Consider the following 13,180-nt stretch of genomic DNA (forward strand, 5'->3'; position numbering starts at 1 on the left):
AACTATAAAACGCAGAGGTTGGCTGATCTATAAACGCACAGCCCAAACTACTGGACCGATACGGCTGAAATTTATCATGCAGATAGCCATTATTTTTATAGCCATCCAAGGATTTTGATAATTTCTACCCCCAAGATGAATAAAGTAAGGGATGAAAGTTGGTACCCTGCAATTTTATTTTGGACACGGGGGCAAAGCGGGCAATTCGACACCGAAATAATTTTTAAAATCGGACCAGTTTTTTTCCTGAGATTAGCGCGTTCAAATAAAGAAACCAACTCTTCAGCTTATTAATATTAGTATAGATTGACTTATTCATTTGTTAATGTAAAGGCTTGTACTTACCACAGATTCATAACAATTTCCTGTAAAACTTGAGAATTAGCAGCTATTCGTGTTATAAAACAAACAAATGCTATTTTTATTTATCTAGCTGTGCATCGCGGTATTACCCGCATTGTTCCGCTCCTATTGGTCTTAGCATGATTAAATGTAGCATATAGCCTTTCTCGATAATTTAAAAATAAATTTTGGGATCGAATCTGTAGTTCCTCAGATAAGCGCATTCAACCACAGAACATATAAAAGAGGTTAGAATGGCAATAATTCAGTTGCTCTTTTAAATCATTTCAGTATTACAATTTAATTTTACAAAATATGTAACTGTATATTATTATCAGTTGAAATACATCAATCGATGAGACAATTTTTATTCATAAGTCTCAAAATCTCGATAGATGGCGCGGAATGCCCCACTGAAGTTTGAATTAAAATTGGAAAGAATTTCATAAATTAGAACTTTGAAAGTATAGAGAAGTATAGAGATAAAAGTGAACCACGCCTCCTGGACGAGGGGTCCAGGAGGCGTGGTTCACTTTTATCCATACTAATATTATAAATGTGAAAGTAACTCTGTCTGTCTATCTGTTACTCAATCACGCCTTAACTACTGAACCAATTTGCATGAAATTTGGTATAGAGATATTTTACCCGAGAAAGGACATAGGCTACCTTTTATTGCGAAATATGTACCACGGGCGAAGACGGGGCGGACCGCTAGTAGTAGGTATATAAAACAAAGTCGCTTTTTCTGTCCCTATGTCTCTTTGTATGCTTAAATCTGTATAACTACGCAACGGATTTTAATAAGGTTTTTTTTAATAGGTGGAGTGATTCCAGAGGAAGGTTTTAGTATATAATTTATTAGGTTTTATACAAAGCGGACGAAGCCGCGGGAGGTAAGCTAGTTTATTATAAACTAGCTTTAGCTAGCTTATTTCTTCGTATTTTTCCAGGATAAAAAGTTATTTAATGCCCAGGATAATAAGGTATAATTATACCAAGTTTGATCGAAATCGAACCGTTAGTTGATGAACAAGCAGACAGACAGACAATTTTTTTTTAATCACATATTTGGGTTTGATATCGATCCAGTAACATATATTTTCAATGTACAGAATTGATCCTTCTACAGTTTTATTATATTATGTAATAATATGTATAGAAAATCTTACAATTATGTAGTTACATCGACTTTTTATTGCTAAAATCATGCATCGTAAAAAGCCTTTATTCAGGTAAAAGTACAGAAGGAATTCTAAGTTTCTAAGGTTCGGTAAGTAACAAAGCATTTAATCGCTGTGTAATTTATAAATTAATTATTGTAGTTGATAGCTATTGCTCTGATTATAATTAATAAATAATTTAACACTATTATCTAATGGATTGAGATGTTCATAAACAATCAAATTAAGTTAACCTTTAACATTCAAATAATATTAAAAATACTGGGAAATGCCAGATAATTTTGAAGCTCGTGTGCTTAGTGTGGTATTCGGGGGATTATTTTTCCGTCCCAATATCGGCCAATAATTTCACAATTGAATTCAACCTGTCAGTGTGACGTCAACGACCAGATAAAATTTTCAAAAAATTATGTTTAATATCCTCAGACGTCGAATGGTGCAATTCTATTGGTCGATATTTGGGTCGGAAAAATAATCTTTATAAATCACTACATAGTAAGTATAAAACAAAGTCGCTTTCTTTGTCCCTATGTATGCTTAAAATCTTTAAAACAACGCAACCGATTTTGAAGCGGTTTTTTTAATAGATAATTCAAGAGGAAGGTTTTAGTATCTATATACTAAATTACCTATGTAACTAGCTTACCGCCCGCGGCTTCGCCCGCTTTCTCTAAAACGATTTGAGATTTAAACTACCTATCCTATCTCTCAAGTTGGATCGAACTGCACATGGTGTGCGAATTTTATTATAATCGGTTAAGTGGTTTAGGAGTCCATTGAGGACAAACATTGTGACACGAGGTTTATATATATTAAGATTTATTAGGTTTTACACAAAGCAGGCGAAGCCGCGAGAAGTATGCTAGTTAATTAATATAACTGTAATTGTATTGATGGTCGATTTTGTATTAAAATAATTAGCGAATGTCTGTGATTATTGACCCGCTATAATCAAGTACAAGTCTTTTGGTCGCGGCTAATGCCGCGAAAAATGTAACTTTTTGCTTGTGAAAGAAGTTTTTAAATTGGTCCAGTAATTTTCTTGTGAAAATATCACAAACATACATTCAAAAAAACAAATATTTCCTCTTTATAATATTCGTTTAGTCCAACTGTACGTGTCGCGCAATCGATTCAGGACCAAAATATCCAGAGCTAGAACGAGCATATTTTCGTGTTTTTTAAGAGCAAATGAAAAATCGTATTGTGTGGTTCAGTATAAGAACATTGCATAGACTCTTTTTGAACGAACTAAGAACAACGAAATAATGCTCTACGCCTGTTTATACTAAAAGAATTTGACATAGTGGGGTTAGAATGAGCATTCGCTTGTTTTAATGTAAATTCACAAGATATAGGTATACTACAGACAGTAACAATGATTTACGCAGATGCAGAACAACCTAGCTCAAAGCATGTTCCTGGGCGGTCGCGGCGGGTATGCGGGTGCATCGCTGCAAGGCCCGCTAGCTTATTTGGAAAAGACTGCTACCAATATAGGTTTGTAAAAATAAATGGTTGCGTTTTACTTTCATGGTTTATCAAAGAGGTTTAAATTTATTAGCGACTAGCTGCTCCGCGCGGTTTCCCCCCCGTGGCTCCACTCCTGTTGGTCGTAGCGTGATGATAATAATATTATATAGCCTAGCCTTCCTCGATAAATGGGCTATCTAACACCGAACGAGTTATTCAAATCGGACCAGTCGTTCCTGAGATTAGCGCGTTCAAACAAACAAATAAACAAACACACTCTTCAGCTTTATAATATTAATATTAGTATAGATTTGGAGTTAAAATGAGTCCTAAACAGGTATAGGTACTTACTACAAAGTTCCGTCATTATTATTAATATTTAAAAGTAAAAGCGAAACATCAAAAACTGCCCATCATAACGCCCAGGTATATGTATTTCAAATTGGAATTTTGTAACACCTGAAGCGTACCTACGTTAGGTACCTACTTTGAAAGGAAAAACAAGTTTATAAGAGATTTAAACCTTATAAATTATTGACCCTAAAAATTATGTTTACTGATTTTAAAAGCGTTGATGTACAAACGAATTTTTCCAAATCTTTGAATGCAGTTATTTAAAAAAATAATTGAATGTTTCTTTTGAGTGTAATTGTCTGTCTACAGTTAAATATTCAGAAGTCATTCTTGTTTAGTTTATTTGTCTTTACTAAAAAATGTAATTGTTCTAGACATGGTGGGTCTGGGCGATGGGCGCAGGTGACGCGGCCGCGGGAGGGGCAGGGGCCGGGGCCGTGGCAGAGGCCGAGGTATGTAAACATGAGTTAGTTTGTAGCTAAAAAAAGTTCTATGAGTTAATACCAGGTTTCCTATGAGTTAGTTCTATGAATACATAGCTAGTTTCCACCAAACTGGAAATAATACTGCTATAAGACAGCATGCGGAGACAGATTGAAATATCACTCACAGCATACAATTCATATGAAATAAGATATTTTAAGTTTTTCCTTATTCTAATTAGTATTCGATTTTTAGTGTTTTTGAATGAATAAAAGTATTATATTTGCACTTATATTATAAATAAAGTATTTATTACCCCCACAGGTCGCGGCGCGTCCCCTGAGTACGGCGGCAGTCTGACGCCCCCGTAACCCTCCCCCCCGGGCCCCGAGCCCGCCCGACAATCCGATACACTCACTGACTTGCTTGACTCACTCATGCAGTAACTCATTCATGTTGTAGCACGCTCATACAAAAAAAATCTCATACAAATGTTTAAACACACTTATTATGTAAGTAACATATTCATGTTGAAATACATTCATGCGGCAATACATACATGAAGTATCGCACTTATGCGGTATATGATACACACTCATACTATAACTCACTTATGCAGTAACACACTCATGCAGTAAAAAACACATACCTACATGATCTTACGGTGCATTTACATCAAACGAACATAGAGCTAGAGTTAGAGCAAGAGCTTAGAGCATTCTTTCGTGATCTTAGTTTAAACGAAAACTCGTATTCAATGTTGTTCAGTATTAGAACATTGCTTAGAATCTTTTCGAACGCACTAAGAACAACGAAAGAATGCTCTACGCCTCTTTACACTAAAATAATTTGACATAGTGGGGTTAGAATGAGCATTTGCTCGTTTGATTTAAATGCACCGTTAGACTAATCACTTTTCTTTCAATCGTAAATCAGTGAGTGTTTGGTATTAATAAGTGAATATTGCAAATGCAAACATTCATGGACTATAATGTGGAGAATAACTTAAAAATGTGTAGAAATCAGTGTATGTGAATAAATAAGATTTAGTATTTAGGTTTGTTCTCTAGATTTTGTTTCGCAATCCTTGGTTTTTCAGTGTCGAAGTCAAAACTTATTTCGTCAAAACCGCTTTTGACTGCAAAACTTAGTCAAAAATGGTTGTAAACGGCAATGAGTTGACATATACATTCATATTGTAACAATAGTAAGAGATGTACCTAATGAATAATTATTTATCTATCATTATTATTATGATGGTTGTAACATGTTTACGATATTTTATAATGTGTACCTATTCCATTTATATTGACCGTGATCACGGTCTCAAATCACAATAATAATAAAAGTTGAACTTTTGATATTTCAATTCACAGCGACCATTGTGACAAGCTTCTTGATTGTGACCATAGAACATCCTTAATTGTCACGGTCAAGTTAAAATGGCCAATGATTTATAGTGACCGTGATCACGGTCATAAGTCTGTTTTGCAAATTAAGTAAGTGCTTCAAATCTTAATTATTTAATCATATTTAAATTGTGTGTTATAATATTATAATTGTAATGGAATTAGAAAGTTAGTAGAAATTATTGTAATCAATGTAATCATTCCCTCATATTCTAGTCATTTATTGTGTGTAATTAGAGTACCTAAGGTTTAATTAATCATGTTTACTGATAACTTAAACATATTAAAAAAAATGTTTATTTTATTTTTATTGTGGTTGTTGTTTAATAATTTTTATACGAAATAAACGATTATTACAACAAAACTCACTATTTACCTAGGTACGACGGAGCAAATAATATGCAGTATTGAATTTTTGTGCAAGTTTTCTTTGTGTTAAATGTTAATAGCACATATTGTATCTCAGAAATATATTGTACAATAGACATGACACCATAAGATTCTTAAAAACGCCAAGTTACATTAATTACTAGCTTCCGCCCGTGACTCCGTCCGCGCGGATATCGGTCTTCGCGTGGATGGTTTATTTCTCCATTTTGAGTAACTCTGACCATAACTCTGACAATGACATCTACTTAAACAAAAAGATTACGTCAAAATTTTTTTGCTAAATTTTTCCTTAAAATCCATGTTTTCTTCTCTAGCTTCGCGCAGCCCGCATATACCGCTTCGCTAATGTGAGCATTTTATCAATGAAAACATAATCTTAAACGATAGCTCACGTGCGGGTGGCAAAGTTGGGTTGTTATGGGTTATTATTTAGAATACATAGTTTTACTAGTGGTCCGCCCCGGCTTCGCCCGTGGTATCTACATGTTTAAACTATCCTATCTCTCAAGTTGGATCGAACTGCACATGGTGTGCGAATTTTATTATAAGTAATCGGTTAAGTGGTTTAGGAGTCTATTGAGGACAAACATTGTGACACGAGATTTATATATATTAAGATGAATTCATCTCAGTTCAATGAGTCTGGAACTTTATAAGTATTTTTTACGTACTTAAGTAGCGTATGCAAAACTATAAGACTTATACATACTTCTCCTTTGATACTATATGTTATGTATACTTCTCCTTTGAGCTTAGTATACCAACGGTGGGACACACTTTATATTATGCATACTTAGGTGTTAGGTATATGTATAGTATAACAATATCTCTGGCACAGGTAAATAAGTTTATTTAAACTTTGGCTGGCTTAAATATTATCTTATAGGTAATAATAGTGATAAAAATTGTAAATCATTGAAATTTTTGGTGTATAATAAATGTTGAAAGAACTATAATGATGTTATTATTTATTGCATGTTATTCCTTTACATTTTAACTATTAAAAAAACTGTTGCATTTTATATTACCGTTTTCTGATACAGACTTAACAGCTTTTTCTCAAATAATTTACACTCCATCTGCATTCCAAACAGTAGGTTTAAGCAAAATTCAAATATTCATGTTTACTTATTTTTTAATATATTTAATCTGTAATCGACGCATGAACTTCGGTCATAAATGATAGGAAGGATTTTAAATTAAAACACAAAAATTTTCTAACACATCTTTCATTTATTTCAATAAAAACAACTTTACAAACATACGCATTTAGATGTCTCATCTATACAAGTCTACGTATCGAAGTCGCGACTGTTGTTGTCTCTCTGTTGTGAATAAGAGCCAGCGCGCACGAGCAACATTGTCTCCGCAACTATTTTGTCTCTCCCATCAATTTGTATGGGGAGTTGCGTCGCTACGTGCGCGCACTTTCATACTAGCCCATGGGCGGGAGAGACAAAATAGTTGCGGAGACAAAATAGTTGCGGAGACAAAGTTGCTCGTGCGCGCTGGCTCTAAGTCGTTAAACGTTTTGTCAGTAGGTATTGCTCACTGACACTTGACAGTATGTATAGTAAGAGCCAGCGCGCACGAGCAACTTTGTCTCCGCAACTATTTTGTCTCTCCCACCCATGGGCTAGTATGAAAGTGCGCGCACGTAGCGACGCAACTCCCCATACAATTGATGGGAGAGACAAAATAGTTGCGGAGACAAAGTTGCTCGTGCGCGCTGGCTCTAAGTGACATATCACACTAGCGGATTGCGAGCGGTTTCAAAGCGGAGCGGTTGCGCAACAAATACGTTGCGGGCGCGCAACGAACACGCCGCGGTTGCGCAGCGAATTCGTTGCGGACGCGTGGCAGATGCGCAACGTTTACGTCGCGGTCATGTACACTCATTAACAAAATGGAATCCGTGCTGGTTGTTACTTATAACTTGTGATAGTATAATAATTATGAGATCATTATTTTTTACGAGTTTCATAACATGTTAATGTTTAGGGTATTGTTTTATCTATTAAATCTTGGTCAAAATGCAATCAGATAACTTGATTGCTCATTAAGAAAGTTCATTATTGAAATAAATGTTAAAGCTACTTAACTAAAACAGGGCTATCTTATTATTAGATAAATAGCAGTAATAGAAAATTTTATCAAGCAACCAGCAACTCACTATCACTTTGCTCATAATTAGGTTCACAAAAACTCTTTTTATCATACGTTGCTATGGGAGAGATTATAGTCAGTTGTTACATACTTCTGGAATGTATGGTACATTCTAAAAGTCCTAGTAATTCAATTTTATAGCACCTTTTTTAACAACTCCAGTTGTTATTACATCTTTAGTTAAGTAAGTGCATTTCCACAGTACGGTTAAAAAATTGAGTGCTACAGAAACGATGGAAATATTGAATGGAAGTTAGGCAAGGCGGAAGGGCTGGATTTTGTGCGAGAGTATACAAAATGACGTCGACGCATCTATTCGCAGCGAAATCGTTGCGCGTCCGCGACGAATTCGCTGCGCATCCGCGGCGTGTTCGTTGCGCGCCCGCAACGTATTCGTTGCGCACCCGCTCCGCTTTGAAACCGCTCGCAATCCGCTAGTGTGATATGTCACTAAGAGCTAGCGCGCAAGAGCAACTTTTGTCTTATTTTAATAATTTAATGTTATTGGCTTTTCGGTTCTAATTATGTATACTAGCTACGCCCAGGGGTTTCACACGCGCGTGAATGAGTTTTTCCTTGTAATCCTAATATTCCTGTGGGTTCGGTACAAAAAATAGCCTTAGTTACTGCTTATAATAACAGCTATCTGGCAGTGAAAGTCCCGTTAAAATCGGTCCAGCCGTTCCAGAGATTAGCCGGAACAAACAGACAGACAAAAATTTTTAAATTACTATTTTGCTATAGGCCCAGTGGTTATTTCAATATTAAAAACAGACACTCCAATTTTATTATTAGTAACTATAGATACTTAGTGTATTTTACACATAGACTTAGTTACAAGAAGGTTGGAATATAAAAATGAAACACCAAAAAGTCTAACATACATCATTTATTCAATAAAAACAACATTAGACTTACATATTAATCGTTTGTAAATGCCTAAGTACATAGCATTTGGGAATTTTGGCAAGAAATCCTTCTACCCTCATTAAAACACAAAAAAAAAAAACAGGCGGACATAAAAAAGCAGCTACATTATGAAGGGCTGATTTTTCAATCCTTGGTTAAATCTTATCCGTCCAATAATTATTACACAATAATATACAGATGTCACCTAAAAACTGTCAAAAAGTGGGCAAGTAACACATTTTTAAAATGGTTGTTTAGTACGATATTCGATGAATAAGTTTTAACTAAGGATTTAAAAATCGGCCCTAAATAAATTATGAAGCAATCACAAAACATCTAATTTTCGAAATAGAACACGTTAAAACGGATTTAAACCAGATTTTTTTACTTTTGTCAAAAAACTTATTAAAAAAGGTCAGAACGGGACAACATTGAAATGGTACGATTTAGGCTAGCTTTCAAATAAAAAAAGAATCATCAAAATCGGTTCACCCAGTTGAAAGGTAACATACCCAAAAATACGTACAGTCGAATTGAGAACCTCCATCATTTTTTGAAGTCAGTTAGAATCTCGAGCGATTCTTCTCTGTACAATCTATAGGTACATATAATAAATCTGTAGAAGGGTCAATTCTGTACATTGAAAATATAGAAAAAATAAATAGCAGGGGGTGTTACTGAATCGATACCAAACCCAAATATGTGATTAAAAAAATTTTTGTCTGTCTGTCTATCTGTATATGCAGACATCATATGAAAAATATACCGGCCGAATTGATGACCTCCTCCTTTTTTTAAGTCTGTTAAAATTAATATTTTTTACAGATTTTTCCAGTTTTAGAGTTATGAAAAAACCGGTTTTAACGTGTTTAAATTCGAAACAGTAGCAAAAAAACAGACAACACAATACAATTAATTTTTAAGTACATACATACATACTAATTTTAATCATTTTTATCAATACTATTCTAAATTTTTTGAGGTTATACGAAAATGTCAAGCATTCGCATATTTTTAAATTTAAATTAATAAATAATACGTATGTCGTAGCAAAGAATCTTAATCAGTCATTTAATGAACAGCCTAGCCCCATTATTAAACATTTGTCATTACGTAAGAATCGCAGTGTGTGTACTGTTTAGGCAAGTAATTAAGTATCCAAATATTAAGCTGTTTAATAAACTGCCTAGGCTTTTAATTAACTGACTGATTACGGTAACTGCGACATATAGATAAAATTGAGTGAATATAATTATAAATTATGAGAAATAATAATTTTTATTGTCGTTGTACTGTATCTGAATTAATTGTTAATACTAAATAGGCCATTACTTTGAGATCTAAGTCTAAAAATATCAAGGGCTGTCAACTTAAAGAAAAAAATATTTATTAAAAAAAATGTCTCTATGTCTTAAGGATAGTTCTTTGGCTAGAGAGAGACAGATTATAAAGTACAATTTGGTATTTAATAATAAATAAATAAACATTTTCACGACATTTTCCACACACGGCACGATCTGGTCCCACACTAAGCTTTCGCTTGTGTTATGGAAACCAGAGGGCTGATAAACATACATAATATATAATTTTAAATAAATAATTATATAGATAAACTATATTGAAGTAGTAGATATAATAAAAATTTGATGACTCGATTATTTTTAAATTTAATTTCGAAGATAAAGTTCCGGAGAACATGAATGTGTATGAACTGATAACAAATTAGTATTTTCAGTATGTTTCCTTAAAAAAATATGAATAAAATGTGTTAAATTGACAGCCCTATCATAAAACAAGTTAAGTTAAAAAAAACCGTCACCGCATTAATACTTTTAAAAATAAAATTAGGACTACCACTCACATTAATAGGAAAAAAAAAACATTTTTTAAATATGACGTCGCCATGTTTCAATCACACGGAATGGATGCGCATATTTTGATGAAATTGTTACACAGTGATAGGTCATTATTATGAAATTTTACTATATTCGCTAATATTCTAGTTCCAAAGAGAGGTAAAGTCGTCGTATAAAGTTAGCAGATTTTGGTTATTTTGTACTATAATTACAAATATTTTATAATATAGAAGAGAGAAGAAAAGAGTAGAATTATTTTATTTAAAGTCTTACCACAGAAAGAAGAAAATCATTACATAGTATAAAACAAAGTCGCTTTCCGTACGTCTGTCTGTATGCTTAGATCTTTAAAATGGAATTCGATGCGGTTCTTCTTAATAGACAGAGTGATTCAAAAGGAAGGTTTTAGTTTTCCGCTGTCGGAAAGCTAGTTTAAACTTGGATCAAATTATACACAAAACTTCACCAAATTTGGTTTAGTACTTTCCAAGTTATGTTGTACAGAAAACTATGCAAACACTTATTTTTTTATAAACATATTTTAGAAATAACCTCAATGATGTACACTTTTTTTAAATTAATTATGAATCATAGGTTGCTTGTAAGAAATAGCCTATAAGTGATAAGCCGTCCTTACTATTTTCATATCTTTCTTGTGGTAAGACTGTACATTGTACAATAGACATTATTAGTACCATAAAATTAATTAAGGGAAAATTATTATGAAGTATTGGAGTTGATAGTTTTTTTAGACTTGCACTGTTTAATTTAAAAGACACAGATTTATTTAGAAAAAAAACATCATCTTAATTTTCTTTGTTTTGGGGATTTTTCAAAATCTCATCCTTTTAGGCATAGCCGTTTCGTCTATTAATATAAATCAGTGCAAGCCCAAAATTGACTCCCATATTAATAAATTATTACAAATACAATTAATAAATTCTAATTACTTATCATAAATACTTTTAAATTCTTTCGAAAATACCCTCAAAATTTATTTTTGAAGTGAAACTTCTTTAGGCGCGTTGAGAGTAAAATTTAAGGTCATGGCAATACTGTCACGTCATGGAGGAAGGCGATGATTTTGGTACCTTTGAGTCTTGCCAAAGAAGTTTCACTTCTGACACGTATTTTCTTTAATTATTTGAGGGTAGTTTCCTAAGAATTTCAGAGTGCAACCTAAAACTAAAAAACAGTGCGTCTCTTTCTAATACTTAACGACCTCTGTGTTGGACAGAGACAAATATATCTTTAATAGTTACGCATTCAAATTCGGACGAAATCGTAGGTTTAAATTTTTATGTACCATAGAGTTTCAGTCATAGACTAGATCACTATTATAATTGTAATCATAGACAATTTTTTTTTCAAAGAGACAAAGACATTTTCTTTCTCTTTACGCAAAAATTTGATAGCTTTAGAAAGAGACAAAAACACTAAAGCTCTGTCTCTTTCGCACATTTCAAATAGATCGTAAGGCATTTTTGTAAAGTAAATAATCATAATTTATAAGTATTTAAAATTATCAAATAAGTGGGATAAATTAAGTACCTATAAAAGTAAGTTATGTTTAAGTTATCTATGACTGAGTTAAGTTAACATTAAGTACGGAGATTCCTTTAAATTGTACATGATTGGTTTAAATACATAAATTATTCTAGACAAAATAAATATTAAGTTTACAAAATCGACTTTTAAGCTATTGCATAGCTTCTATCGCGGGGATCGAATCGAGAAAATCCGTAACGAAAAAACCTCACGCTCCCCACTCCGACGGGCGGAGGTGTGACTTGAAGGCATAGCATGCAATAGCTTTACCGCGGCAGTCCCCGAGTGACACACGTCTTTTTTAATCAATATTTTTTCTGACATTTTGATATAGCTACATAACAGTAGATAATAAATGGAAGATATCACTTATTTTTTTACTTTATATTCGTTTCGCATTATACTTTTACGATAGCACACTAATTTTACGTGTACATTTCTTTCATGATTTTATACTTTTCTCACTTTTACCCTTTTACTCCTCGGCACACCCTTTCCTTTCTAAATATCTAACCGCATCTCTAACTCCACTCCCTCCTACATCCTTTTAGTACTTAAGCAACTTCTCCCTTCCAAATATCCCCCTTTTCTCCCCTCCCATCTTCAATTCATTTTGTTTCCTAGTACTTAAGCAACTTCTCCTTCCTTCTAAACCCCCTTTCTTTCGTCACCCTCGACATCCCCCCTAGTGTTTAAGAAACTTCCCCTGTCCACACTGTTTCCATCATACACCGTTTCTGAACTCCCTACTATATCCTACTTATCTCCTCCCCTACACAACTCTCACCCCCCTCTCTTTTATATCCTCCCCCACTAATGTTTAAGCAATTTCTCCTGTTCATCTGCCCTCGCGAACACATCCCCGTTCCGTTCGGGCGAGCTTCGTGGTAAGGACGAACGGGCGGTGGGACATGGGTTCGGTGATACCTGTAAAATGAGGTGACAAACATAAAAAAATATATATTACCTTACTAATAAAAAGTTAAGCAATGGATAAATTTCTACCATTTTCTACCATAGCTGTGTCCTGCTCTTGCTCACATGAAACGTCAATCATAAAAACAAGACAGGTTATTGCAATAACTAATCCATTGCAAAGCGAATGGGTAACATTTTGTTAGTAAGA

The 13,180-nt window shown here is 33.7% G+C and overlaps 1 protein-coding gene across 2 annotated transcripts in view; it reads right to left on the bottom strand.

Moving 5' to 3' along the window:
* Window positions 1–12,834: 12,834 nt before the first annotated feature.
* The window catches only part of LOC123702358 (unextended protein-like), a 32,056-nt gene continuing 31,710 nt past the window's right edge, over window positions 12,835–13,180 (bottom strand). For both annotated transcript variants that reach the window (XM_045650095.1, XM_045650094.1), the window contains exon 16: window positions 12,835–12,981. In XM_045650095.1, coding sequence (XP_045506051.1) covers window positions 12,868–12,981 — 114 coding nt within the window. In that variant the 3' untranslated portion in view covers window positions 12,835–12,867. The remainder of the gene's footprint in view (window positions 12,982–13,180) is intronic.

The sequence above is a fragment of the Colias croceus genome, chromosome 23, assembly GCF_905220415.1.
Source record: "Colias croceus chromosome 23, ilColCroc2.1".
Taxonomy (NCBI): Eukaryota; Metazoa; Arthropoda; class Insecta; order Lepidoptera; family Pieridae; genus Colias; species Colias croceus.